The 27,886-nt window shown below is 32.0% G+C and overlaps 1 protein-coding gene across 2 annotated transcripts in view; it reads right to left on the bottom strand.

Annotated features, from left to right (window-relative positions):
- Positions 1–7,047: 7,047 nt before the first annotated feature.
- The window catches only part of LOC112598739 (protein apterous-like), a 54,999-nt gene continuing 34,160 nt past the window's right edge, over positions 7,048–27,886 (bottom strand). For both annotated transcript variants that reach the window (XM_025345322.1, XM_025345323.1), the window contains exons 5-6: positions 16,578–16,819; positions 7,048–7,814 (exon numbers count right to left, since the gene is read on the bottom strand). In XM_025345322.1, the coding sequence (XP_025201107.1) occupies positions 7,557–7,814; positions 16,578–16,819 (500 nt within the window). In that variant the 3' untranslated portion in view covers positions 7,048–7,556. The remainder of the gene's footprint in view (positions 7,815–16,577; positions 16,820–27,886) is intronic.

Raw genomic sequence — 27,886 nt, 5'->3', positions numbered from 1 at the left:
ATTTCAGCAATAATGTCGTGGCCCCTTAATCGCATATCATTTATGCCGTACATCATATTATTGCGCTATTTACATCGGTGTATTATATCGATGCACTGAACGTAATTTTACTGATAATATTAATTTGGTAATACAAAAAACAACAAAAATAGTAATAAAATTATGCAGTTTATTACTAACCAAAAAAAAAAAAAAAAAAAAACGGAAAATATACATTTGACACAGACTCAGGTTTATAATAGTTTATTAATATATAAATAATAAATAAAATATGAATGTTATATTTTTTACTAATAATTTATAAACTATACTTGAATTTTAAGTTATTATAGTTCTAAATTATTATAAAAATGAATATTTGTTAATACATATTCACAATGGTTTTTAATTTTAATTTATTTTATGATTAATGTTTACCTATACCTTAAATTATCAAAAATAATGTTATTTAATTTATACCAATAAATAAAAATAAGCAGAATAATATTCATGAATAGAAAATTATTAATTTATCGATTCAAATTAATAAATAAGTTCTTATTTTGGTAATGAAAGGAAATAGCTGCGGACTTTTTAAACGGAATTCTTTCCGCCTTGATTATCTCATATCACCTATCAGATATATTTTTAAATATATTTTAAATTTTATTTTTGTATTTTAAATTTGGCATTGATTTTAATAAATTTATTTACCCAATATAGTTATAATATTTTTAGACAAAATTGGGAAAAAATTTATTTTATAAATGATATAATTATAATAAATTATCTCATTTTAATATATATGTTATACGCACACAAGTTTATTTCTTAAATGATTAATATTTAATACCTTTCAAAGTTTCACTTAAAGCTTTGTAAAAATAATAGTTATTAAAATAATGAACAACTAGATAAACTTATTCATTTTTTTAAGAATGTGAACGATTTCAATTTTTCAAAGAACTTTTCAAACTTTGCACTTATTATATAATAAGTAAATATGGTAAATATAATATGAATTTCAATTAACGGTTGTTATAATAGCGTTTGAAAAATGTCTGTTTTTACTAGGAAGATAACAGTGGATAATACATAGATGAATGTAAATAAGGCAAGATCTAATCAAAAAGATAAAATTGACAATTGAAAAATATATTAAGTATTTTAATCTATTTTTGGTGACCTATTTATCCAAATAATACATTCCACTAGTCATGACTAAATCCATGTGTACAACAATATTATAAATTACAATGTTTTGAACTATCAGTGAAGAATATTTTATTTCTTGGATATAAATGCTATTTTTAACATTTGAATATACGAATTATGATCCTCAATCATATTTCATATTTTATAATAAATATTATGAAATAAATAGGTAAAACTAATAATATATAAAGTGATTCAAAATTTATGTTACAGCCCTTTCAATATCAATTTTCAAAAGAAATTAAAATGTATAAAATGATTTAATGTTAAAAAAAAATAGTTTTTCAATACACATCGTTATAAGCAATACTCATGGTGGCGTTACCCATCAACGTGCACAATAAAAATATAATTACTAAAACTTTGACATCGTTTTTAAGCTTAGAGCTTTGCATTAATTTATGTTGTTCAATCACTAAAATTTATTAAACAAAATCTTTCCATTATATTTGTAAAAAAAGTATTGATAACCATTTGAATTTCTAAATTGTATTCCAAACCTCCCCTCCCCCTTTTCACAAAAATACTGTAGAAAAAAATATTAAGTTTAAAAAACATTTTAACTAGAAAAAAAGTTTACATCATACATTGATATGTATATACATTTAGAATACTTAAATTGGATTCTTAAATTGGTTGGTCTGAAAATCGATAAATTCTAAGTAGATGCATAAATATATACCTACGTGTTAAAAAACATTAGTAGTGTCACACAAAAATATCACTATAAGATCTTATATCCTCTAACTCCCTAAATACATTACTACTCGTAGGTATTATAGCTATTAGGTAATGTATGAACTTATTTTTACGCATATTACATTATAATTTAATACATACAATTTGATACAAATATACTAATATATTAGATGTATAATTGCATCTATGTCACCGTACCAACATAATACCTACTCATGTATTATGTTCATCGACAGCAAGCCTTTTAAATGAACTGGCAATTATATGTGTATAATAATACTTCATGTTAAAAAATTATTAATAGGTACAGCACATTATACAATTATTCTAATATGTCTTAATTAATTTAGTTTTTGTATTTATCTATATCATAATAAGTAATAAATATAAGCAATTGTAATTTATTTCTAAATAATAAAATTAAAAGAGCTTATTAAAAATAACGTTAAGGAATATAAATAGTTTATTCCTACTAGGAAACTACGAATAATTAATAGGTGACTGTGTATACCTTATGGCTTTTGTACATCGTAATTCTTGAAAATTGGAAGGTATGTATCATCATCGATTGATATTATTCATATTATAATGGTATAATCAATTTTGGAAATTATTTCATACCTAGAAAATGCTTATTTAAATATTTGATATAAAGTTCAAGTCTCTACGGTTATTTAACTTTAAATTACATCAAAAAACCCATGATCAATTAGATTTAATACGCTAATAGAAACCATTTACTAAAAGGAACACTCGAGTATTTTTAGTGTTTCTAAAGATAATGTTAGAAAAAAAAAATTGAAAAGTCGACGATAAATTCATCGCTTTGCTTGAAAACTGAAATATATATTTTGGTGTTAGGTTATATTTTGTGCTAAACAAAAAAAAAAAAAAAATTGTAAAATATTATCAAAAATAATGTAATAATTTGTTATGGTTATAATTATTTTTAGGGTGCTTAATAATTTTTTGAACTGTTACTCACAAAACGTATTTAGTCACTGAACTGAATACATGTTATTATATTTACTAATATATTATATAGATTGGTACTTTCAACAATTCATATTTAATATGATTTTTATTAACTGATCCTAACATAATGCATTACCGCTCTTCATTGGCAATAGCCAAAAAATTAACAACAGACCGATTAATGATAAAATTCACGGTCTTTGTACCAAAATGATACCTAATTTATTACTTTAATACTATATACCATACACACACTCGTGAAAATGGTATTTTTTCAACAATAAATTGAACTAATTATCATAAATGTCAGTCACTCTTTTATTCAATGCGAAAGTTTATCTATATGGTTCGAGACTGCGCAGTTTATCTTACACTGCAGTAAAAATAGGATACCACATTGCAACCATATTTGCAAACGATGAGCACAAATATTTCTGCCATGTAACTCTTTGGAACATTTTTTTACACACTGAGTTTGTATAAATCGATTAGTTTCGATGGGAGTAAAAAAAATATTTAATTAAAATGAAGTGCTACACCACCGCAGTCGTATAAAACTTATTAAAGTATAAGAACTTTTCTTAAAATAACATATGATAAAACGTACAACAAATAAAATTTAATAAAAATAAATATTTATGGTAATGTGGTTTCGGAGAAAAATCAATACGGTAAATTTTTTACAATCTCGATGTATACATCTATGTAAGGGGTACTTACTTATAGGTAACTTCCTAAAACCAACAATTTTCTACTTCATTGTCTGTATATCTATAAAATCTAAAATCTCGAATTATTAATATATGATTGTAAATAAATATATTTGGACTATAAATAATTACGGAATTGATAAAATTGCATAGGAATACCTATGCGACCGTTGCAATTTCCGTAGTATGAGCAAGTAATATAAAATTAATTTATGTTCAATGTCGTCGGATAAACGCCACGTGCGCAGATGGCACGTGCAGTGATCGTCACATACAATACGACTCTTGCGTGTATTGTGATATAGTAAAATAAAGAATTCCAAGTGCAACTATGTTATTTTACTTACTATAGTAATACGGCAATAGTATACAGGTTCGCGGTTTGTTTTGTTCACGACGGAGGCCATTAATTCCACGACTATCGAAACATTTTAAAGTGCGACCATATTTTGTGTTACTATTACACAGTGCTGTCTCAGGGCCAACGAAGCACTCGCCCAGGGCCTCGTGTATAAACGATAGTATAATATATCATGTAAATAAAAATATTTTCAAACATTTTGGCAACGACTTAGAATTTAAATATGTTTCAGATAATACCAATGTTTGCAAAGTAAAAAAAAAAAAAATAAACATTTTTACAACAAACTAACTGTTCTTAGAATAACATAACAAAAAACATCATTAAATTTTAAATAGCTAATTGAGGTACTGACATTATTAAAATACTGTAAAAGTATGTGTTAAATTTCTTTGCAAATTAGGTAATTCCTTCATAATCTTTTACATGTAAATAACGTAGACATACATTTGTTGATAACAAAAGAAGGTTATTAGATCAAGTACGTAAACATTTTAATAATGGACAGGTGGTACTCGAGTACCTACCTATAAAAAGATGGAGAACTGCCATTCTTGTGTACCTACGTATTCAATGTTATATTGTAAGCCCAGATACCTCGTAAAACCTGGGAACATTGCAGTGTTACAATATTGCGTAGAGAATTAATATAAATTTCGATTATTTTTTTTTTTTTTCATTTAGGTACGCCGATTTAGGTAAATAACAAATTTGTTTGCCATAAATTGTTTTCTTAAACTTTTTTACCATTTAAAATTATTATTAATTAACATATTTACTACCATGACGAAATGATTTATACCAAGATGTTACTAATAAGTAATAACATGTATAATACAAAAATTCCCACACATATGATTAATAATGCATTATGTTAATTAACCAACATCTACTGCAGGTAAATTCAAGAATATAATTAATATAAATATTTTGTTTTAACGTATCGGTTTGGCAATATCCAAAAATGCACATCCGCCACCCTCTATGAAAAAAAAAAAACTGAGCACTTAAATTATATTTGTTTTTGACACGGGCCAATATTTAACAATATTTAGTCACAAAATAATATTTCGTCTCGATGCATCTCTGGACTCCGCGGTAGTACTTGCTACACGGTGATAAAAATAATGTATTCAATTTCTGACTGGATACAACAGTGAACGCACCGTGTGATTAGATAATACCGTATTGCTGTGGTAGGTTCTCAGAATTCTATTATACGTCCGATAAAAAAATATTAAATCGTATAGGTATAGGTACACCTTTACTGTAGCTTCGCCACCATGATGGAAATTCAGCCGTCTACCACGAGTGTGCGCACTTTAATGTTATGCACGTACAATATTGTAATAAGTAATAACATAGATTATTATATGTATGTAGGTATATAGATATCTGTAGTTCGCCCGTCGTCGTCCAATCGGGCGGGGGCCATCTCGGCTGGCGGCGCCCCTCGATATTATCGCGCGCGCGTATAGTCTGTTCTCACGACCATGTCGTATGCAGGTACCTTACACGTTATAATATAATGATATATACCTTTATTCCTATTATGTATTATATATTGTATGCGCGTCATTTTGAATAAAAAAAAAAAAAAAAATTGCGCACACTACGACGATATTATATTCATATCGTGTCGGCAAATGTGTGTGTGCGTGCGCGGCGCTGTTAGTCTTGTACCTAGACTATTGTGGCAGATAAACAGCTATATACGTATATATTATGCGGGGTAAAGTAAAATATAATAATAATAACGACGAAATAGTATGGACGTCACCGGGAGGCGGCGTGACGGGCTGGTGGAAAGGGAACAGCTGTATAGTATTTACATATATAAACATAACTATATATACATATATTACCTATATATATATATATATATACGTTCACGTATAAAGCGCGTACCTATATAATAACAATAGTAGAAAACAATGGCGACACACGCACACAAACGCTCGCGCTCACGCCGGGACCCTTCTGCTCGTCGTAAACAACAATAACGAATATTATAATGCCGCGCATATATGTGTATAAATATACAGCGGCGTGCGTATTGTATGTATAATCGTGTGCGGATATCATCTACGGGACTGCCGGCCATTCGTTGTTGTCACAAACGCGATATATATATATATCTATGTATGTATAATATATAGTATACCCGGTCTCTTCTTTTTATTTTTTCATCTTTTTCTCCGGTCATATGTGTGTGTGTGTGTGTGTGTAAGTATAAGGAGAAAATACTTATACACACATATAACCGCGTGCGTGTATAGGAATTTCCCATTGTTGAAGGTGTACGTATCGTAGTCGTATAATATGTATCCCGATGTACCTACCGCCGCCGCCCCGGGTATAAAGTCGGAGGTCGTGAATGCGCCACCGACCGACAGTTTCTGCAGTTGGTCCACATTTGCATAGAATGTATATACACAGTATGTGTGTTGTTTGTACGGGTGAAAAACGTGAGCCTGCGTCTTACATACATTTATATATATATATAAGTATATATGGACGACTAAGGCTATGCGCACGCGTACACGTCTACAGTATGACTATAAGCATTAAGTTTTTCTCCGGTTCTTTGTGCGCCAGTAGATTTTCTTCTTCACCCCTCCCCCCAGAGGTTCTGTTTCACCAGCGACGATGATATTTCTTCTCGTTTTTACGACGACTACAATGTGTATAGTAGTCGATAGGTGCTATAATATACGCCATGAAAAAATTATCGTCATAAATAGGTACGTTCATTTTTTTTTCTATTGGCTTGGTCTGTGCGATACGATGTGATAGAACTCTGCGTTTATTTATTTCCGCGTCCAAAAATCATTTGCTATACATTTAAGAGAATCTATGATGTATCTATCTATTTCATCACGACGCTTTGCATAATACACCGCTATTTGTTCGAATACTTTATGTAAAGTCCATACCTTTACGTCTACATGGTCTTCATTAAAATACTTCAACGAGTACAAATTACAATGATTTATAACTAAAACATAAATCACACTCGTATAATAAGTGTACGACGATAATGAATGATGATTATTTGATAAAATAGACATTTTCGTCAAAGAAAAAATAACAATACATTTTTGTAAATTATTAAAATTTTACCACAATGTTTTTTTATTAAGAGAAATGTACATGTTTTACAAAGTATATGTATAGACACAAGGGAAGTAAGGACAACATCGATTTATACAAGTTACGCTTATTAAGTATGTATTTATAAATATATACCTACTACTTTCAAACATCGTTTCTAAAGACTAATAGTATTTTTTTTCTCTCATTATTTTTTTTTTCAAACCGTTATACTTTCAACAATATAAATATTTAATTATAAAAAAAAAAAAAAACAACAACTTAAGTTACTTATATATGTTCTGAAAATATTGCACTTATACAAAACTGGCTTTTAGCTGTTCTCATATTTTTTATAAACATAGACGTTTATACAATTATAATATATTACTTTATTCGTTATCCCCCCTATATATACACATGAGTTACACATAATGTACTATAATGTTTCTGTATAATAATATGATATACTATGATAAAGGAAACGTTAGACGATAATATTATACATTCTTTACGAAATTTTTCTACGACCCACATTCCATCGGCGACGATGTGCTCAAAAAGCTCCTGGGGCTCATCTGCATAACGTGGTGTTGTTGCTGCTGTTGTTGTTGCTGCTGTTGCTGTTGGTGGAACATAACCGCTTCGATGCCGGTTGAGCCCGTAGAGCTTTCCGAACAGCTTTTGTCTGGTTTTATTGACGGCGGCGCCAACGATCCTAAACCCCCGTCTTGTTTGGTGGACGTCCGCCTGTACTTAGCTCGAGCGTTTTGGAACCAAACCTGCAACAAGACCATCAAATGTAAATCACAGGCATAATCGGTACATGATATGCACGTGCATATCGTGTTATTATTATTATACGTCATGGTGGTGAAAACTATAAACGCGATTGCAAAAACCCTTAAACCCGCCGACCATAAAAATAATAATACATGTAAACTGTGAGTCACGCGATCGCGTGCACTTAACGACGATAGTTTTGTCCACTTGTAAGAAAATTAATTCAATTTATTTTCTGAACCCCTTAACGACAAGTTTTGTTTGACTGCTGTGACTAAAATTCAACAACGCGTAATTGATGGTGATAAAAACATATTTCACACGGAATAAGCCTAAATAGTACAATGCCATTTCGACAAACACGTAATAATAATGATTATGTATTTGTCATATAATATTGTTATGTGTTAGAAATACGTCACAACTCATCGTTTCGTTTTGTGGTGACACATGTGCATACTGCGTGCAAATGGCCTTGTGAATAAAATTGCCATGATTTCATCAACGCGTCAATATCGTGAGAGTTGTTATACTTATACGTATTTATAAACATCAAAAAGCGTACGCACGAAATAACGTGTATATTTATAAATAATAATTACAAAATATATATCTAGAAATTACATTAAACCGGAAAGGTACACGGTTCCTATATACGACACCGGATGCATTTCATCTTAGGCAATTGACGCGACTAAGCCGTGTCAAAATTATCGACGGCTTTTTAATTACTTTATGCTTCAAGTGCTCAAGCATACGAAAATAAATACACCTCGGGTGTGTAGTAGTAATATTACAAAAGTCGAGACTGCTGTTTGTAGCGGATAACCGTCAAAAGTGCACGGGGTCGACGATTAATCATCGGCCGGTTTTCAGTTAAAAACGACAATTTGTTTTCGTAGCTCAGTTTTTTTCTCTGTTCTACTTTAAAATAAACGTGGCGTACGAACGCAGTAGACTTGCTCATATACAACAACCTAAGCCTTTGTTTCAGAGGCGGCTGTGGCGGTTTGTAGATTAATTGACGTTCATCGCGGTCGGTTACACGGCAGTCCCATCAATCTTATCGAGTGCTTGGATTGAAGCCAACAAATCTCACTGGGAGGAGCAAGTATTCCACACACAGTGAAATGAAAGCAGGAAAAAACCCGTAAAACGGCCACGAGGATAATACGTATAGCGACAGAAAACCGATTGAAAGGAAAGAAGAAAATGGCCGTAATAGAGTGGCGGACGTAAAGTCGAAACATGAGAAAACTTGACAAAGTTTATGTGTGTGTGTATATATATACCATAATTCCGCTGTGTAATTAGTATGTCTCGTTGTCGGCTTGTAGCAGTTATTATATTTTTAAAACTATCTACTGTCACACGAAAAAAACAAACACATGGGATATCGTTTCGTAACAGCGTACGGAAATCCGATGCTCGTTCTAAACAACACGGAACAAACGGATAATAAAAAAAAATTAACACGGACATTGACAAAGTGTAGGTATGAATAGTCGAGTGTGTTTAGCCTCTGCGAGAGTAAGGATAATAGCTATAATAACAGAGAGAAATGTAGACGAAGCAAGACTGAAAATATACTAAGTATATGCAACATCATGGTACTTGTCAATATGATACTCGAAAATGTATATCTACACAAAAAGTTATACTTTATTTGTTGTCCTTTATTTAATACCTATACAGAAAAACCAACTGTAAAGTATTATTGTCTGCAAACACAAAATATGTGCTGGTATCGTATGAGATAGTTAGTATTAGTCATGCTGAGTTTACTTATTCTGTGCTTTTTATGTAAGTTTTTTATTGTAAGTTGAGATTTTTTTGTCGAGTATATTCCAATTTATAATGGAAAATATTACTTACTATTTTATTATGCAAAACGAAATTGAAAAACACTTATCTCTATAATACTGAGCGAAGGATAACCAAGTTATACAATTTATACTGACAAGAGAGAGAGTGTAATACCTATAATAACACATGACACAGTCACAATTTATATGCGTCTTACTGTAAACTAAGCAGGTAATTGTGTAGATCCCAACACAGAACACTTAAAGTCCAAAATAAAGCTATTGAAACTTTATGGTGGCACGTAAAAGTCAAATACGAAATATAAACGATAGATTCTATAAACATTTTAGAATGACACTTAAAAGAAAAATGATATAGTGATAATTTATCAATCTATAACTTATAAATTTGAATCGTTTTGAATCGAAACCTAACCTGCTAAAAAATTAATTTATTGATAAAGGAAAATTGTGAATATTATTACTTCTGAAATAATATGTAATATTCACATTATAAAGGCTGGTGTAGTGCCAGATCTTAAAGGCCTCGCCAAATTGGGGTGCAATTATTATAGTATGCAATTAAAAAAAAAAAAATTATTATTATTGGGTAAGTGCTTGAAATAATTTTTCTTCGACCATAAATCAATATTCTTAATTATTCATCACGTTACAAAGTTAGATACAACCTAATATAAGATTATTTATACAAGGTCCTAAACTCCTATAATAGTCTCAAAATCAAAGCCCCGGTGCATTATACCTCTTACACCCCTGCTAAATCTAGTACCTAGTTGGTAGTACATTGGAGCTGGTGTTAGGTACACAATATTATATATCCGGATATATTATTAGTATTAGACTAACATATTTTCGGTAAGTATCAAATTAGACAGATATCCTCTATAGTCTACATAATATGCAGTCTACACATGATCATCAACTCCGTACTACTGGTGACGTGTTACCTCTGGGCGCACGGCGGTGGTTACACCGTATATCATCTATTTCGGTTGCGGGCAACCGACCGCTCGCGGCGTGTACACGGCTATCATTATTATTATTATTATTATTATTGTTATTATAAAACATATTTACACAAGAGCACAGATAGGGCGTGATAAAAACCGTCACGGCCGTCGATCGCACACGCGCTAATTAACGGAGCTTTATTTCAGCGGCGGCGGCTGCCACGCCGTTGCGGTAGTCACGCGGAACACACGCCGCTGCGACCCTTTTCGGCTGTTGCAGAGCAGCGGTGTCGCGGGCGCGCGCGCGAGAGAGAGATAATAATAATATATTATACGCACGCTACGCCGCCATGCGCGTTTTTCCGTCGACCGTTTTAACGCGACACGCCTAATTGCTGGGGCCAGATATCATATCTCTCGGCGGTCCCTTTGCAGCGTCTCCTGTGTGCAGGCTCCGACGGCGGTCGAGCGCGGACGGAAATAGCGCGTCTCCCGGGCATCTACGCGGCGACCGTCTGTCTATATATCATCTCTGCAGCGGTGTGTAGTATATAGTGTGCGATAGCGGCGTGTCCCGCGCCACGGTGCGCACCTACCGCGGTATATATTCGAGTAGGTATTTAATAAAATACTCGAGCTCACTGTTGCAGCCACGTAACCGTCGGCCGTGTGCCTTTCATCGTAGTCTCAGTGACCATCGCACCGGTGGTATCGGTCACCATATATGAACATATAACTATACGATCTAGGTACCGGAAAATTTCCAAAGTTGGACAGATCTCAAATTTTAGACTCGACGCGCGACGGACGGCGTGCGATCGTGGTTTTAGATGAATACCAGAAGGGGTCCGATAACCAATGTTATCTCGCGAAATGTGGCTGTATTATTTTCGATATTACATTAACCGGCTGACGACCGCCGTCTTTATCGTCTTTCGGTCAACCGATAAACTTCATTAAGAAACGCAATTCAAAAGTAATTCGTGACCACCCGATAACGTACATTTTTTGTGACGTTTTATGTAACTCTGTATAATATGAGTCTACAACACAATATAGTATGTGTGCCGCCAATACTATATGCGTGCACAGACGCTGTGAAGAACATTGTTGATAAACGGCAAGCGACAATTTATATGGTCAGAAATTTCCCACGACGTGTAGGTAGATCGTCGCTACTGTAATACACTAATTGTTACACCGCGTGTTTTTCTCGAGGGTAGACTTATAAAATACCTACAAAACTAATTACTTAACAATGTTGTAATTATTTTTAATTATTATACTTTGAGCTGCGTGTAAACAACGTGCCGATCGTTTTTATACTGAATACAACAAAGTCCCAAATATATTATAATGACTCATAATAAAACCTTGACCCCGTCCCCTCTACAAATTTACACATTACACTTACATTCGTAATCGATTGATAATTTATTTAATTTTCAAGAAGAATAACCGGTTTAATCGATCAAATTGGATAGGTGCTATTAGCTTATAGAAATTTAACCCAACATTACATTTTAGACATGTGTAGGTCGTACTACATTATAAACGTATCACAAGTGAGCAAAAAATTGATAAAATTTTATTTTTTTTAGAGGTATCACGCATATTAATACAATATTACATTGAATAATATTTTCAGTTAAAAAATAAAAATTTGTGACCACTAAAAGCGAAAATATTAAAATATCATTTCGGATCATCGATGCACGGAGAGATGGAGGTTTGAATTATCGTACTTTAACAACACTCTTATAATAAATTTTAATCATAAACGTATTAAGTGTATATTATCATAAAGCGCAAGTCAAACAGTATAAATGTATTTACGCTGCACTGCAGAATGCAGTAGTGGGGGTAAGGCATAAGAGAAAAACAGTAAAAATTCAAATACAGATAAATAAAAAGAGATAGAGATAGAGAGAAAGAGAGAGAGGAGGAAAAGAAACAGAGCGAAAAACGCTCGTTCTCCTTTAGGAATGGTGACGGCCGGCCATTACCATTTGCGCGCGGTGTAAAACTCAAACCCCGGCAGGTAATTGTGACAAATTACGAGAGCATGCGAAATCGGTTGGCCATCATCAAAGCGCCGCCGACCGCAGCGCAGCAGCAAACATGCCGCCGTCGTCCGTGATGGTCTTCGCCAACGAGAGGAAAAAAACTCATATTGCTGCGAGTCGGCACAGAGACGACATCGAGCGTATAATAAATAGAAGGGATGTGTGCAAAGAACGAAATAAAAAACGATTCCCGGCCGAGAAAAACAGCATGCGGAATACATGGACGGTATAGAGAGAAAAAAATAGCAAAATACACACATAGTAACGTATATATATACAATATCAACACACATAAAGGCAGATACGAGAACAGAATGTTAAACGGCCATCAAACGGGTTTGCACTATTAATATGTCGTCTCTTCGCTCGTTCTATCTCTTTCTCTCTCCCATTTTCTCTTACACACTCTTTCTCTCTCAGTCACACACACGCGCACACTATATAATATACTGCTCTATGAGAAAAGTGGCGGCGGACCATGGTGCTTGTATATTATATATATATATACGGGAGGAGGATGGCCGCCGCTGAATTGTTCATTGTTTTCAAACAACGTATTGATAAATGGATATTTCGTATCTTCTTTTTTATTATTTTTTTTTTTTTTTTACATGTTTATATGTATTTATGCTCGTGTGTCGTTTGTGCGTACACCTCTGCTCCTTCGTCCGCGGCCATAGTCGCGTCCTACGCCCGCCACTGCCACCGCCCCGAGGACGAGATGGGTTTGTACGTACAATATACAGCACGACGGTAGAACTGCTGAAGAAAATGCGGCGAAGCACCTGCCATTTTCTATGTACACGGAACGTATATTATACATTGGCAAACCAGTTACGCGCATTATATATATGTATTGTGTGTGTGTGTGTGTGTGTGCATCATCCGTCGAGGAAAAGTTTTTTTTATTTCATATTTTTCTCTCCCGTTTTGTACACGATATATATATGTACGTATGTGTATATATTAAATTATACAGATACGATGCGAATTCGTCTGCAGCGTGCGGCCGCAGCGGGGCGGCAAAGAAGAAGCAAAGAGCGCTTTGTCGGCCCGGGGAAAAAAAATATACCGTTTTATACGGTCTTACCAAAGTGTATATATACTACATTATACATACATACATATAAAACATTATGACGTATACGCGGTAAACGTGTAATTCGACCGCAGACCGCTAAATATATATACATTGCACATGATAGTAAAACGACTATAAGGACATATTATAACAGCAGCAGTGTATTAGAGTCACGTTTGCAAGGTTATTTTTTATTCGTCAATGACACATGCCTCCGTCAAAACATTACGATATTGTTGGATAAATGATTAACAATGATTTTTTTTTTCGAGACTGAACTTTCAGCACTTATATGTAGGTATAAATATATTATTATTGTTATAGACATGACATTATTAATCGAAAAAACGGTCTTACAATACACGTTTATTATATAATATACCTAAATGTTTATAGAATGCACTGCTCCGTTCGATGCGTACAATTATTGATACGAGTACTTATAAGCAAATTTGCACGAGCATAACGCAAAATATTGGATTTTGCGACGATTGCGGAGATAAACAAAATTTTACGTATTATGTATTATTGAAATTGTGTAAAGCAAACGTTGATACAACAAGCTCAGGCTAAGGTGATATTTTTTCAAGGATCATACATTATAATATGTTAAAAATATGCTGCAGATACATATACGTTTACAACCGTAAAGGTGCTCTATAATATATAATATGTCTAGTGGGAAAATTATATTCATTTTGATTTACGAACAGCAAAAAAACGATGCGATGCGCTCGTTTAAGATACGGCCAAAAAGTTTTTGGATCTTTGAAATGCAATCGCCGACGAGTTTATACGTCGGTAAATCTGTCGTCGGCGATTAAAACTCCCGTGAGACTGAACCAATTATTATTCTCTCTGTAAATTCTATTGATGTCAAACGCGTTATTTGTCAAATTATGTATAATTATATTCATCTGGTTGGTGCTTGGAAATTTATTGAAATTAAGCATTGCATTATATACTTATTATACAACTTTATATATATCGAAATACTTGGCCACGATACGTTTTGTCGGATTCCGAGTACGAATTATTATAATATTATATAATATGTCTGCTTGATTTATTGTGCTAAAAAATATATCTACAACTACATTGTAAATATATCCCTTATTTTCCTATGCATAATTAATTTTAAATTTATGTTGAGGTGGATTTCATCATTATGATTATTTTTTAAAACATAAAAATACAAATTTTATGCAGGTAACAGATTATTTTCTTTTTATGCACAATAAAAAATATACATGTAAACGAAGATCACATAATCTTCATCACTGACTTCAATTCTTAATGAAAAAAACAATTGTGTATACTGTATATATTAAAATATTTAACCGGTAGTAGTGTAACACTGCTTATATGCTTATATACATATTTCTATTATATATATACATATATTATAATGATGTAAAATAAAGATCTGTCGGAAACAAGAGAAATAAACATAAAGGTTTATGACGTGTTAACTCTATAATGGCGGTTGTATATATTAGGCGTGTGTTTATATCATACGTACATAATGTGTATTTATATACATATATATTTAGTATATATGTAATATGTATGATAAAGTAACTACGATAAGATTTTTTACTATTGACTTTTTTGGATTTTTTTTTTACCGAAAATGAGACAGGTATAGTAAATTAGACATTTATTACTGTATAAACGAAAGTCAACTAACTATAATAAGAATAAATATTCACGGTAATTAAATATTTTTTCGAAAATGTATAAATGTATACCTATAGATTAATAAATATACCATTTATTAGATATAATATATTATGTTCCCGTCGTTAGAGTAGTTATCATTCGAATACTCACCGCAAAAAGCGATTCTTTTAAAAACGGTTTGTCATCTAGCATACAGTTAAGTATATATACACCATAAGTATTATGTATGTAATAGGTACGAATAACATATATGAAATGGCTACAATTGCAAATGGATTTAAACACGCGAATCCCATAAATCGTCAATACTGCGGCGGCCTGTACAGCGTATATATAATATATTATAGTGGTACACCATAACATAATACGCATATTATAATACGGTGGTCGCCGAAAGCGAAAACGACGTTTGAGCATAAATAACTCGTGTAAATAGGGAGGGAAAGAGAGGGGCCCGAAGCGTTACTATTTTGTTTTATGTGTTTGTGTGTATTTTTTTATTACTACTTTGTTTGTATTTTATTCATTCGGTGGTGGTATACACTGCCCAAGGACGATTTATATGCATTTAGAAGAAATATATACATGAATAAATTATAAATCACTTGTATCTTGACGCGTTTTTTTTTATATTCTTCTCTTTCCTAATAAGTTTTTTTTTATCGTTATTATTTGCCTGCCCCCGTCGAAAATCACGTGTGTCAGCAGTGGTATTTTCGTCTTATAACGGAAATGATCAAATCCTATTATAGAGCCGAGCTATTTCAGAACAAACTATGGTCGGCGGCGGCAACGAAGGTGGCAATCATATCGTATTCACGTGCAAATAAGAATATACAACCGCACTAATAATGTAATTCATCATAACAGCAAGTCCGAGAACAAGAACATTTTAATCTGATTCTGATAATCGAAACAAAAATATTCGTTTTGCGTAGTAATTGTAGCAGTAATACTCTTTTAGAACACGTGAAAATCAACTATTGACGTTTTAAAATCATCCCAATTATACATAATACTTAAAACAATTATAACTTATATCAAAAAAAATTGTATTTTGGAAAATGTTAATACAAAAACTACAATAGTCAAACTAAAGATCAAAATCTAAATATATAAATGTAGCATCTATTGAAATGTTACAAACGAAATTTACCTGTAACACCCGTTTGGGAAGGCCGGTCTTTTGCGAGAGTTGTTTGAGATCCTTGGCGTCGGGGTTGTGGTTATGATGGAAGTACGACTTCATGGTGCGCAGTTGATGGTGCTTGAACGACGTGCGCATGCGTTTCGTCCGCTGGTGACCAGACCCGGGACCACCGTTACCGCCCGCACCAGATGACAAGCCACCTGGGCCGAACGCCATTTCCATGTTGTACGAATCACTTGAGTTCATGTCTGAAACATAAAAAGTCGTATAAGACACGTTTATTACTTTTGTGACGTCTTACAATAATTATATTAAAGTGTCATGATCGAGAACGCAATTCGACGGATGATTTTCGGGGTGATAAGTATAGTGTCGATATACAATATGGACTTATAAGAAGTAGGTACATCTAATTTCACTACAAAATTAAAGCAAATATCTTTAAATTTAAACGTGTATGATTGCTTCGTAAATGTTGCTGGTTACTAAGTTCCTCTTACTATCGTCAATTTTATCCAGCTAAACTATTCGGAAATTGGAAATATATAACATTAGATTCGATACTAAAATATTTACGACATGATGATTTATTTATATTATATACAATTTTTTTTTTTTTTTTTTTTTGTTAACAGAATATCGTATCCAAACGACGTCCTTCACGTCCCAATGGTTTTTATTATTTCTATACTTGAGCGGTTTGGTTGTGCTCGAAGTTTTTCAAAAGTTATATGTATAAATAATACACTAGAAGATTTGAATATTCTCGTTCTACTTACTGCCGCTCACATAAATATTAAAATATACGCAGAAATACACCGTTCTATATGTTTATATCGACGTGTTTTAAGAAATTTTTTATGCTTGTAAATTTCGTGAATATTTAATTTTAAGTACTATTTATAAACAATATTTCGCTGTAGCTCAAAAATTTAATATACCTATGTCTATGATGATAAACTTGTTATAATATGCAGTAGCGTCAAGAAGACATTTTTTTGAGGGCAGTCATCACATCAATTTTTTGAAGTGGGTGGATGAATTAATTTTACTAAGTACTATGTTAATCCCGTGTGTTGTGATTTGATAATATCAACATAGTTATAAATCAATTTGTTATTTTAAAAGAATTTAGTATTAGTTTTTCGAATATAAACACTGTTTTGAAAATATGAGTTCATAGGTGGGTGAATTCAGTTTATGGTTCAAAAAGTTCGTGACGCCACTGATAACATGTAACGAAATTAAAATCGGAAATTCACATTTTTCATACAAATTCACAATACACGTGTATTGATTTAAAGATATATTTTTAACTATAAAATCATATATTATAACATTATTTTACATTATTCCATGCAGTAAATCTACAACTGTTACAATTCTTTTATTGATTGAAAAGTCTTCGTCGATAGTTGGTATACTAAACGGTAGTAAGATACTTATTTTATAAGTATATACACACTCGTTTACACGCGTCGACAGTCGATTATACCAAGAGGGGTGTGATTGATGTGTAATGACTATATAATAATATAGGTACACATATATATTCCAGGACGTCAAATTATATGATTTTACTATAATATAATACTCACCACAAGCTGTCCGTCACCTCCCTAACGAAACCAATTAAATTTTTTTAAACTAAAATAGCTACCACGGAAGAAACATAGTGTAGTAACTACAGGCTAACGAAATGATTTAAGTATGTAAGTACACGAAGGGGAATTGTATTATATAAGTCATAATCAAGTTATGTATCTATTATGTATACATAAATAATAATTATTGCATTTCCTCCTACCACCTATATACCTAATATTATCATACAATTCACTTAGTTTATAAATCGACTTGTTCAAATATACTCATAGGTATATAATATCTTAATATCTAAAAATTATATAAGACATTCACCAACGCCGATTACAAAACACGAAAATGTGCTGGTTTTTTTTTTTGTTCTCAGAACGATATAGGTAAAAGTACATAAAATAATATTATGTAGGTACATATTTTATTCTTTCTTTACATTATTATTATTATAATTATGACTACTAGTTTTATTATTATTATTTATTTTGATATTAACAGTTGCCACAACATAATAATAATATATAATAAGATATTATAATACAAGTGTACATATTATTATCACAACCGGAAAGGTTATCAAAATTTCTTATAATAACGTTCTCCGACGTCTTGGGTGTGCGTGTTTTCCCAATATTATTTTAATGTAACAGTATAAGGTACCTATTAAAAGCGCGCGAGTTATAACTAAAATAATAGCACTCATACTATGGTGTGTGAAAAAACAATATACCTACGTACATATATTACAATAAATATTTATATATTACATTATATTAAATCATAATGAAGTACCGTAAAACGATTAGATAAACGTTTCGGAATGACTTCTATAACGACCGAAAGCATACTTATGTACTTATAAAACGCGGTAGCGCGGGTCAGACCGGAGTCATCCATCGGGTGATAAAAATTGTTATGGCCGGTTGCTGGAGTTCATCAGCGTTCGGATAACCTCGATACACGAGTAATATGTATTACACATTATATTGATACTATAATCATATAATTACTTATCGAGAACGGTATTTATAATGGAATATCGCCAATAAACGATAGATACCGAAAACAACGAAAGATAAATTATAATATTTTATATTATAATACATACTTAAGATAAATAAGAAAAAAACACGCACTTCAAAAGTAAATTATAGTAAAACCTAAAGAGTATAAAATAATTAAATGATATTATAATAGATATACTTATACTAATATTAATGTTTTCCTACATGTGTAGTCTATACCTATCTATATATCTATAAAGAAAATAATATTTTAGTCATATATTAACCGTTTTAGTTTTTGCACTAACTACATAAGTCACATACGTAAACACTTTTTCACAAAAACGTTTAAAAAGCTATAAAACTGGTTTAAATAAGATTGTTTCTACGCTTAGTTGAAAAAAAAAACAATTCAATTGTCAACTTCACATATTATTATGTAAATGAAGTTGAAATATATACCTATATAGTCTAAACTAAATTTTTAAGTTTATATATTATATAATATGTAAAGTTAATATATATTATACGATAATTCTACTACTTTATAACAAAGTTCCGCAATTTACTGATTTTGGAACAATTAAATGTTATTAGATACATATAAATATATGTATAAGTAATACTATGATATTTTATTACTCTCAATTTTGTTTACTTAATAGAATAGTATGCACGTCAGCAGAAAATTTTAACTATACAATTTCAGCAGCAGTTATCACGGAACTCTAAGTCACAGTACAGTTTATTTTTTATATATTTTATGTACACGTGGTTTACCTGTATTAAACACAGTCTCTATGACTCAAAAGTGTTTTTTACAAACGTTTCTCGAACCTCGTTTAACTAGATTTTAAGATAATGATTGAAAAATGCCAATATTTTGGTGTACCAAAAAAACCAAAAACATACGCAGTCATTAGTGAATAGCGGAGACCGTATTCTCAGTGTACTAAATGAAATCACCGCCGGTAAATACAGTAAATATACATGCATTATATGTAAACACATTACACATATTAACATTTACATAGATGTATACAAGACGTACAACACTATAATAGTATATTATGTAGATATACACTACATTAGATTGGCCGAAAATATGACAGAATATTGGAAAAAATTTATATTCAAATATTATATACAATATTAAATAGATTAATAAAACGACAATGGCAATTAAACAAGCACGTTAAACTAGTCGACTGTTAAAGTTATCAAAAGCTAAACCATAATCACGCGCTATTGTAGTATATATATACCTTTTTAACAAGGAAATGGCATATAGTAATTTGCCCAGTTACAAACGATAAAAGATTAAACGGTAGCAGAGAATAAAATATAATATCATAATTGATTTTTTTAACGCGTGTGAAAAAAAAACCGCTTGTAAACACAATTTGCCATAGAAGAAAACTGCACGATATCTGCACGTGTCTCGCGCGACTGATTTCTATCGCAATTGGTCTTATAAATACAAAAATAACGATTTCCCGCTATATATACCCAAAGAAGTTTCTTCTATATGATTATATTGTTATTATAGTCGTAAGCTAGGTACAAAATCAATTACGCGCAATCCGGACACTATATAACATATAACCGCGTACATGGTGTAGACGGAACGGAAACGACCTAAACTCGAGAACGGTTATGATATTATTATTATTATTATTGTATACACCAGGCATGAGGTAACCGTTATGATGCACACACGCGCGAGCGTATTATATCATGTTATATAATTTATACGAAGTGTTTGTATAACGCACGCCATTATATTATTATTATACGTATATATAATATATAGTATAGTATTGTGTTTGGTGTGCAGAGGGTATTATTAATGGGAAACCGATTACCGCGTGCGCGAACGGAAGCGACAACACCACACTGGGCGCCGAGGAGTGTCTCTCGGAGACCAATCCACCACAAGCGCGCGTGTGTATAATCATGTCTACGCGTGTACATCGTCCATTCACGAAATCATCGTCATTGTCAAGATCTTAGTCTTATTCTCGTTCAATCCATATAAAATATACAGAATGATTGATTGATCATGCTCACCCCATAATTGTCTTCAATATTTCAAATTTTTGAGATTTGTTTGTACTACATACGTCTGTTTTGTGGAAGTACGTCATACACTTGTGTTTCTCAAATGAGAATCCACCCCCTTTTCAATTGTAAATTATCTCTTTTTTTGAAAATTTTAATGTATTAAAATCTGATTTCGAAAAAGTAGTTTTTAAATTATTTAACTTTGCACACTAACGATACAATAGATCCATGATAATAGATGTGGAAAACATTTTAAGGCTATATCTATTTGAACATTTTAGTGTTCAGTAACAATCTTTAAACATAAATAGCTTGTAAAAATATTACAAGTATAATAAACACTAGATTTAGTATTACATCTAATTTATATTTTTAATAAACTATTTTTAAAAACCTGAGAAATAATTCATTTTAATTTTGAATTAGATAGTACATCGAATTTCTTAGAAAAACTATCTACTAAACAATTTATAGTTTTATAGTAGAAATGAGGGGTCGTTATTTAAAATACAGAAGTTTAGATCTCCTCAGGATTAAACCATGCAAGATTAAATGAAAAAAACGGAGTAGCATGATCAGTGAATCACTCTGTATACCCTTCAATGTGATACGTACGCTATCACATTATTATAATAATATACATAGTGAAATGGTGCGATGGACGTTTATTTTACGTTTAACATATTATTATAACAAGCGCGCGCACCGATTATTGGCGTTATTATCGTATAATGACATAGACGGTAACGCGCGCGTTGTACCCACACGCGGTGCAGTAAACAATTTGATTTCGTCCAATTTGAACACGAGACACTATGGTCGTCGTCGTCGTCGTCTGCTCACATTCGATGATAATAATATACAACGATAGACCACAACCGCTCGCGTTATCGACATCACGTACCGTTTTTTTTTCTCTTACGGATGATTAGATTTTTATTTGTGTGTGCATACGCATAGTTTATAATGTACACAAAACCTTATTATACTAAAGCGGCAAAAGGGTAGGCACCGGGGGTAGGCTAGTTTCGCGGTCGGCTAAGCACGCGGCGGCGTCGGCGGTGGCGGTTGTTCCCACGATCTGTGAACCCGACTGGCAACGGCGGCGACCGAGTCCCACATGAACGGGCAAAAGTGAAATAATATTATACCTACAATATAATATACGCTTCTTTAATCGGCGTACATGAAATAGAGGAGGTGCTTTTAACACTCGTAACGTCATACGACAATATGATATTATATATAGGTACACGCGTGGGGACTTGACGAGTAGGCTCGACATACGTCATACGTTTATAAAATATATTTATACGTATAATATAACACTATAATGTGCGTACGTGGTGCGGCGGGTCTGCTGCAGGTGATCGCACCCGTCGCGGGTTCGCTCGTGCGGTTCATTTGTTCACGTCGTTCGGCCGGAACGGATTTAAAACCACCCAACAGACGTGGTTAATCGATTACGCACACACGCACACACAAGTAGGTACTTCCGACGATCAACTCGGAAACGGCCGATGAGAAACAGAGTGCATTGTTTTTCGTAGCTCCACGGTTTGGCAACTTTTTGTTTAAAATAAAGGAGTAATATTATAGACACCAGAGCTTTAACGTTCTATTTTCAATTTTGATTTTTAAAATTACAGAAAAAAAGGATTTCGGTTTAAGTATTATTGAATATCTGTAAAATATACGGTTATCATAAAAGTTATTACTGCAATTTGTACCCGAAAAGATGAAAAAATAATCATTAAACTGCACTTCGTGTACAGTAAACAAGTATAATTAATATTTAAAAAAAAAAACAAATTACAATTACCCTTACTAAGAGAATAGGGTTATATATTTTTCCATACGTTTAATGATAAAAATTATAAAATAAAATTTTAATTTATAAAAATATCTATATTCTTTAAGTACTAGATATCCGTACCTGAGAAAAAATAAATAGGTATAACGAATCTGATTAGATCCTGATTTCATAACAAATAGACCTAATATCATAACCGTCGACGATAAATTTTATCACGTATTGATGTAAACGATTTTCATGTAAAATACCATTTCCATCAAACAATCAAATTGCATTTTAAACATTGTTATTGAACAAATATTATCATTATAGCATTTTCTTAAAAGTTCAAATTATTGTCACGGAAGATACTCTGTTCAAGACCAATTTCAAAAAACATGTTAAAAATGTTGTTTCCTTAAAGTAAGGCTTAATTAATTATAAGTAGTTTAAGAAAGGATACAAAATTGAAAATATTAGATATTATGTTTTATACAAAGAGGCCAACATTAAAATATATATTATGTTAAAGTATTAATAATTTATGTACATAAATATAAAAATTAAAAAAGAATTTATAAATATAAACATTATATATTATTATAAACTATTAAAGTAGTTTCATGCACTGATTATGAAGTACTCAACTACTCAAACTCTACTAATGTGGTGACGCGTTTACTATATTATACAGATATATAATTTTTGTGTAAAATATATAATATGTATAGTATATACATATACATAATCGGATACAGCGATACGACCACAACCACAAAGGTGCCTTAGTAGACACTCCGTACTCGTGCCTCGATTTGATCTTCATTTACCACGGTTATTTCTTTATCATTATTTTTTCACTTCATACTGCAGTCCTCGACACATATAATATTATCATTGAAAACATGTTGGGAAACGGTTCAGCAGCACTTTTCCCAAGAAAACCGCATAACCATGCACCATAACTACCGAATGATGGTAAGCATAAAATATGTAATGTTTAGATGGTTTAATATCGGGTCGGTAAAAAATATAAAATATAATATATATATACATATAAAGTTATAGGTATAAGGACAACGTCGGCGGCAGAAGGGAAAATATAAACAAATCTTTACCTAACGAAACCACCAGACGATTCACCTTCACGCTTCATCGACACAACTCGTGGGTGCCACCGGATACCTCAATAATTGTTTTATCTTCCCCGTTTAACCTGTGAGACGATTATTATTACTGTGCGGGCACATCAACCACGACAATGGTTTTTTGAATGAATGGAGAAAAACATTTAAAATCAAATATCATTGTAGGTATAATAGATACCTACAATAGTTATATATATATGCGTTAATGCATATCATTACATAAATTCAAATTTTATGAAAAACATTGAAAAAATCAATTTACGAGTATTATACTCGTATACTTGTAATGTATACGATAAGTAAAAATTGAGTATATCACAATAATATTTATAGCACTTCATCAATTTGTAGTGAGGAGAAGTTTATTGAACGCGGTCAAGATTGTCTTTAATTTACATAATATAGTATAACATTTAAAAGAATCATAAATTAAGTATAAGTAGGTAAAATAATATATTATATTTTCATAATATTCTGCAAATACATTTGTATACTACGAAATTGCTTCAAAAACGACAGTGTTGAAAATTTAAACTCAATAACTTTCTATACACCAATATACTCGAAAAAGGTCTAATACCTACGTACAAGGATGATCAAATAAATATATTTATACAAATATACAGGTTACCGGTTCCAGCCGTTTTTATTACCTCCGGACATCTACCCCATTGACACACACGACATACACGATATATATGTGTGTGTACATACGCATGTACATATTATACCGCTTACGTGCACATATTATTAGTATGTATATGATCTCCGAGTCACCGATTAAAACCCGGTGACCCGGGGAGGTCTTGGGTAAGCACACGCACGCACGCGAAATGTCGTGATCGATCATTACACGGGAGAGGCGTTCGTTTGTGTATTTTTTTCCCTCCGCCACACGTTATTATTATCCGGTGGCCATCGACCTGTCAGCAGGTCCTCGATTTATTATTACGTACTAATCCGATGCTGCAGTGGACTGTGGGAATCGGATCCGATATATACGGTTTTTTATTTTTTTAATTCTTTTTTTTTTATTTGTTTTACATTATTATTATTATTATTATTATTATTTTGTTTTTTTTTTTTATTATTATTAAATCCGATAACTTTGTCGAAATCCATTGGTACAGCGTTTGAAATGAGGGCCAAGAAAACACAAAACCGGACAGACAGCATATTATATGTTGGTATACATACACCAATAAATACTATAGGTATAATATAATAATTAAATATATATACCTATAAACCGGCCTTGGAGACGCGACGTATACACACTATATATCGGATCGTGTTTTCCGCGACCACGTACGTATAAACTTTAACCAAACATAAGATAAATACATGCACAGAAACAAAAACAACTTTCCAGCGTGTAATCTCGTCAAATATCGTGCACGCGCCACGCAATAATACCTATATGTCCTACATCTAACATGTAGGTAAGTACACCGAAACTCATATTATACAGCTGCCGCCGTGTCTGAGATTTCACGCGCATGTCTTGGACCACTGTATAATTTATATCGATGTTCGTATCATAAACCATTTTCACGTTGATATTTATCTCTGCCGAAAATTCACTGCTACTTCACGCCTCAGTGATCAATGGTGTATAATATTATAATAGTGCACGTTGCCAAATATACATATACCTAATTTATATTTTATGACAGTAAACGTTAATAAAAAATATGGTAACAAGTTGATTTCTCGACATTATATTCGACGATCGATAAAAAACTTTAAAATTACATGGGTATAGCATATATTATAACTATTATAACATGTTTAAACATATTGATATATTATACTTTCAATATAATATTTATTGGATGTTAACCGCGGCGTCAAGTGTATTTGAATATTTAACGAGAGCGTAAACATTATAAAATATGATAGTATACATTATTAAAATGACGTAGGTAGACAATAACTGGATGTAATCGTAGCATACGGTGTGTGTTTACTTTAATATGCAAATATAGCCACAAGTATTGATGAAAATAATCGTTCCACCCTTTCCAATGAAATTGTTAATTTTCTATACAAATTTGTCGCTCTCCCCGCACCCTTTGCATGACCACAAAACCAGCTAATTTACTGACGAATACGCCATTATATACATAAAGTTGTAAGGTAAATATCTTGCAACGTTATAAAATCTTGAAATTTAACCGATCCAATAATCAAACGTCGACACAATCTTATATTATAATTTAACAGCTCATATCATTGTATATATTGCAGCTGCTATACGGATACAGGTACCTTCAATCGATATAATATAATAATTCAGACGTTCCAAACGCGCACAACATTTTAAAACGACTATTATATATATACACTTATTATTATAAAATCTATATACCAACCTATGTGTTGGTATAATTCTCCGTTGTCATCAACGGCGCTGCGCTACTATCGTTTTCTCACGGCACTCAGACGAACCGCGTGCGAGTGAAAGCTCCACCACGCACTCGGCGCTGATGAAGACATTTCACCGCGCGTCGTCGGTCTCACGCATCCAGGAGTTGGGACGGATATTATTTCCGTTAGTATTATTGTTATAACTATACAGTTTTTATGACGCTTTAACGGTTTATTTTCATATGTTCGGCGAGTATATAGCAACTGCGGTTGGTATTCATGTGAAAATATGGTCATCATCAAGAACTATATCCATCTACATCTACATACAGATAAAAACGGAAGGGTTCGCGCAATGCCCTGCGGCAATTTTAGTGACTATCAGGATTTTTTTAAAACTTTTCACAGTTATTAATTCAAACAGTTAAGACGAGCAATCACATTATTTTAAAGTGCACACTTTTGCATAATTTTTAAGTTCTTAGAACATGTTTAATTCACAGCCCACACTCTCGCGCACTCACAATATAATAGTTAAAACTATTATAAAAAATATATGAGTATATATGATTATGTGTAATGTAAAACCCGCACACCTTTTTATTATTATTATTTTTTTTTTCATCGTCTCCACTCTGACGCGCGATATCGATGTATGTTTTTTTCTGCCTATCATTGTGAAATACACACGTGGAGAAACGGTACATAGGTGTACATGTATGCACATGTGTAGTAGGTATAGTTATTTTATATCGTTTTTTACTCGTAGTCGGTATACATTCTCACGAGCTACTTCGTGTGAATCTGACAGATTTTAAGAGAAGTATTAATAAAAATAATAAATCACTATTCGTTTTTACAGAGCTTATAAAAAAAAAAAAAAAAAAAAAAATGTTTTGTCGAAAAATATGTATAAACGCTATTGTATACATGTATATATGATATATAAAATAGGTAATAATAGAACCTATAACGATTTCAAACGTATTAGCATTGCACACGTGTATTTTATGTTTATATTGCTTATATATTATAATCGGAGACTTCGCTATGAATAACGATTAAAATTATATAAATCTGTAAACATTTATTTACAGCAGTGCGCCAGTGCTGTTAAACACTAATACCGACAGATTTGTTTTTATACTATAAATTTGACGGTAATCTAAAACGCATTAAATAAAAAACCTACAATAGAGACGAATTTAAATAATCTAATATTTCTTTGAATTGTATATAAAAAAATAAATTATGACACCGCATATTAAATACAGTTAGAGATTTATGTTGAAAAAAATAATATTAAACTTAATATATATTATCATAATTACTCTA

The sequence above is a fragment of the Melanaphis sacchari genome, unplaced genomic scaffold (genome assembly GCF_002803265.2).
Source record: "Melanaphis sacchari strain LSU unplaced genomic scaffold, SCAv2.0 Contig4_pilon_pilon, whole genome shotgun sequence".
NCBI lineage: Eukaryota > Metazoa > Arthropoda > Insecta > Hemiptera > Aphididae > Melanaphis > Melanaphis sacchari.
This window is presented reverse-complemented; position numbering and strand designations above follow the sequence as displayed.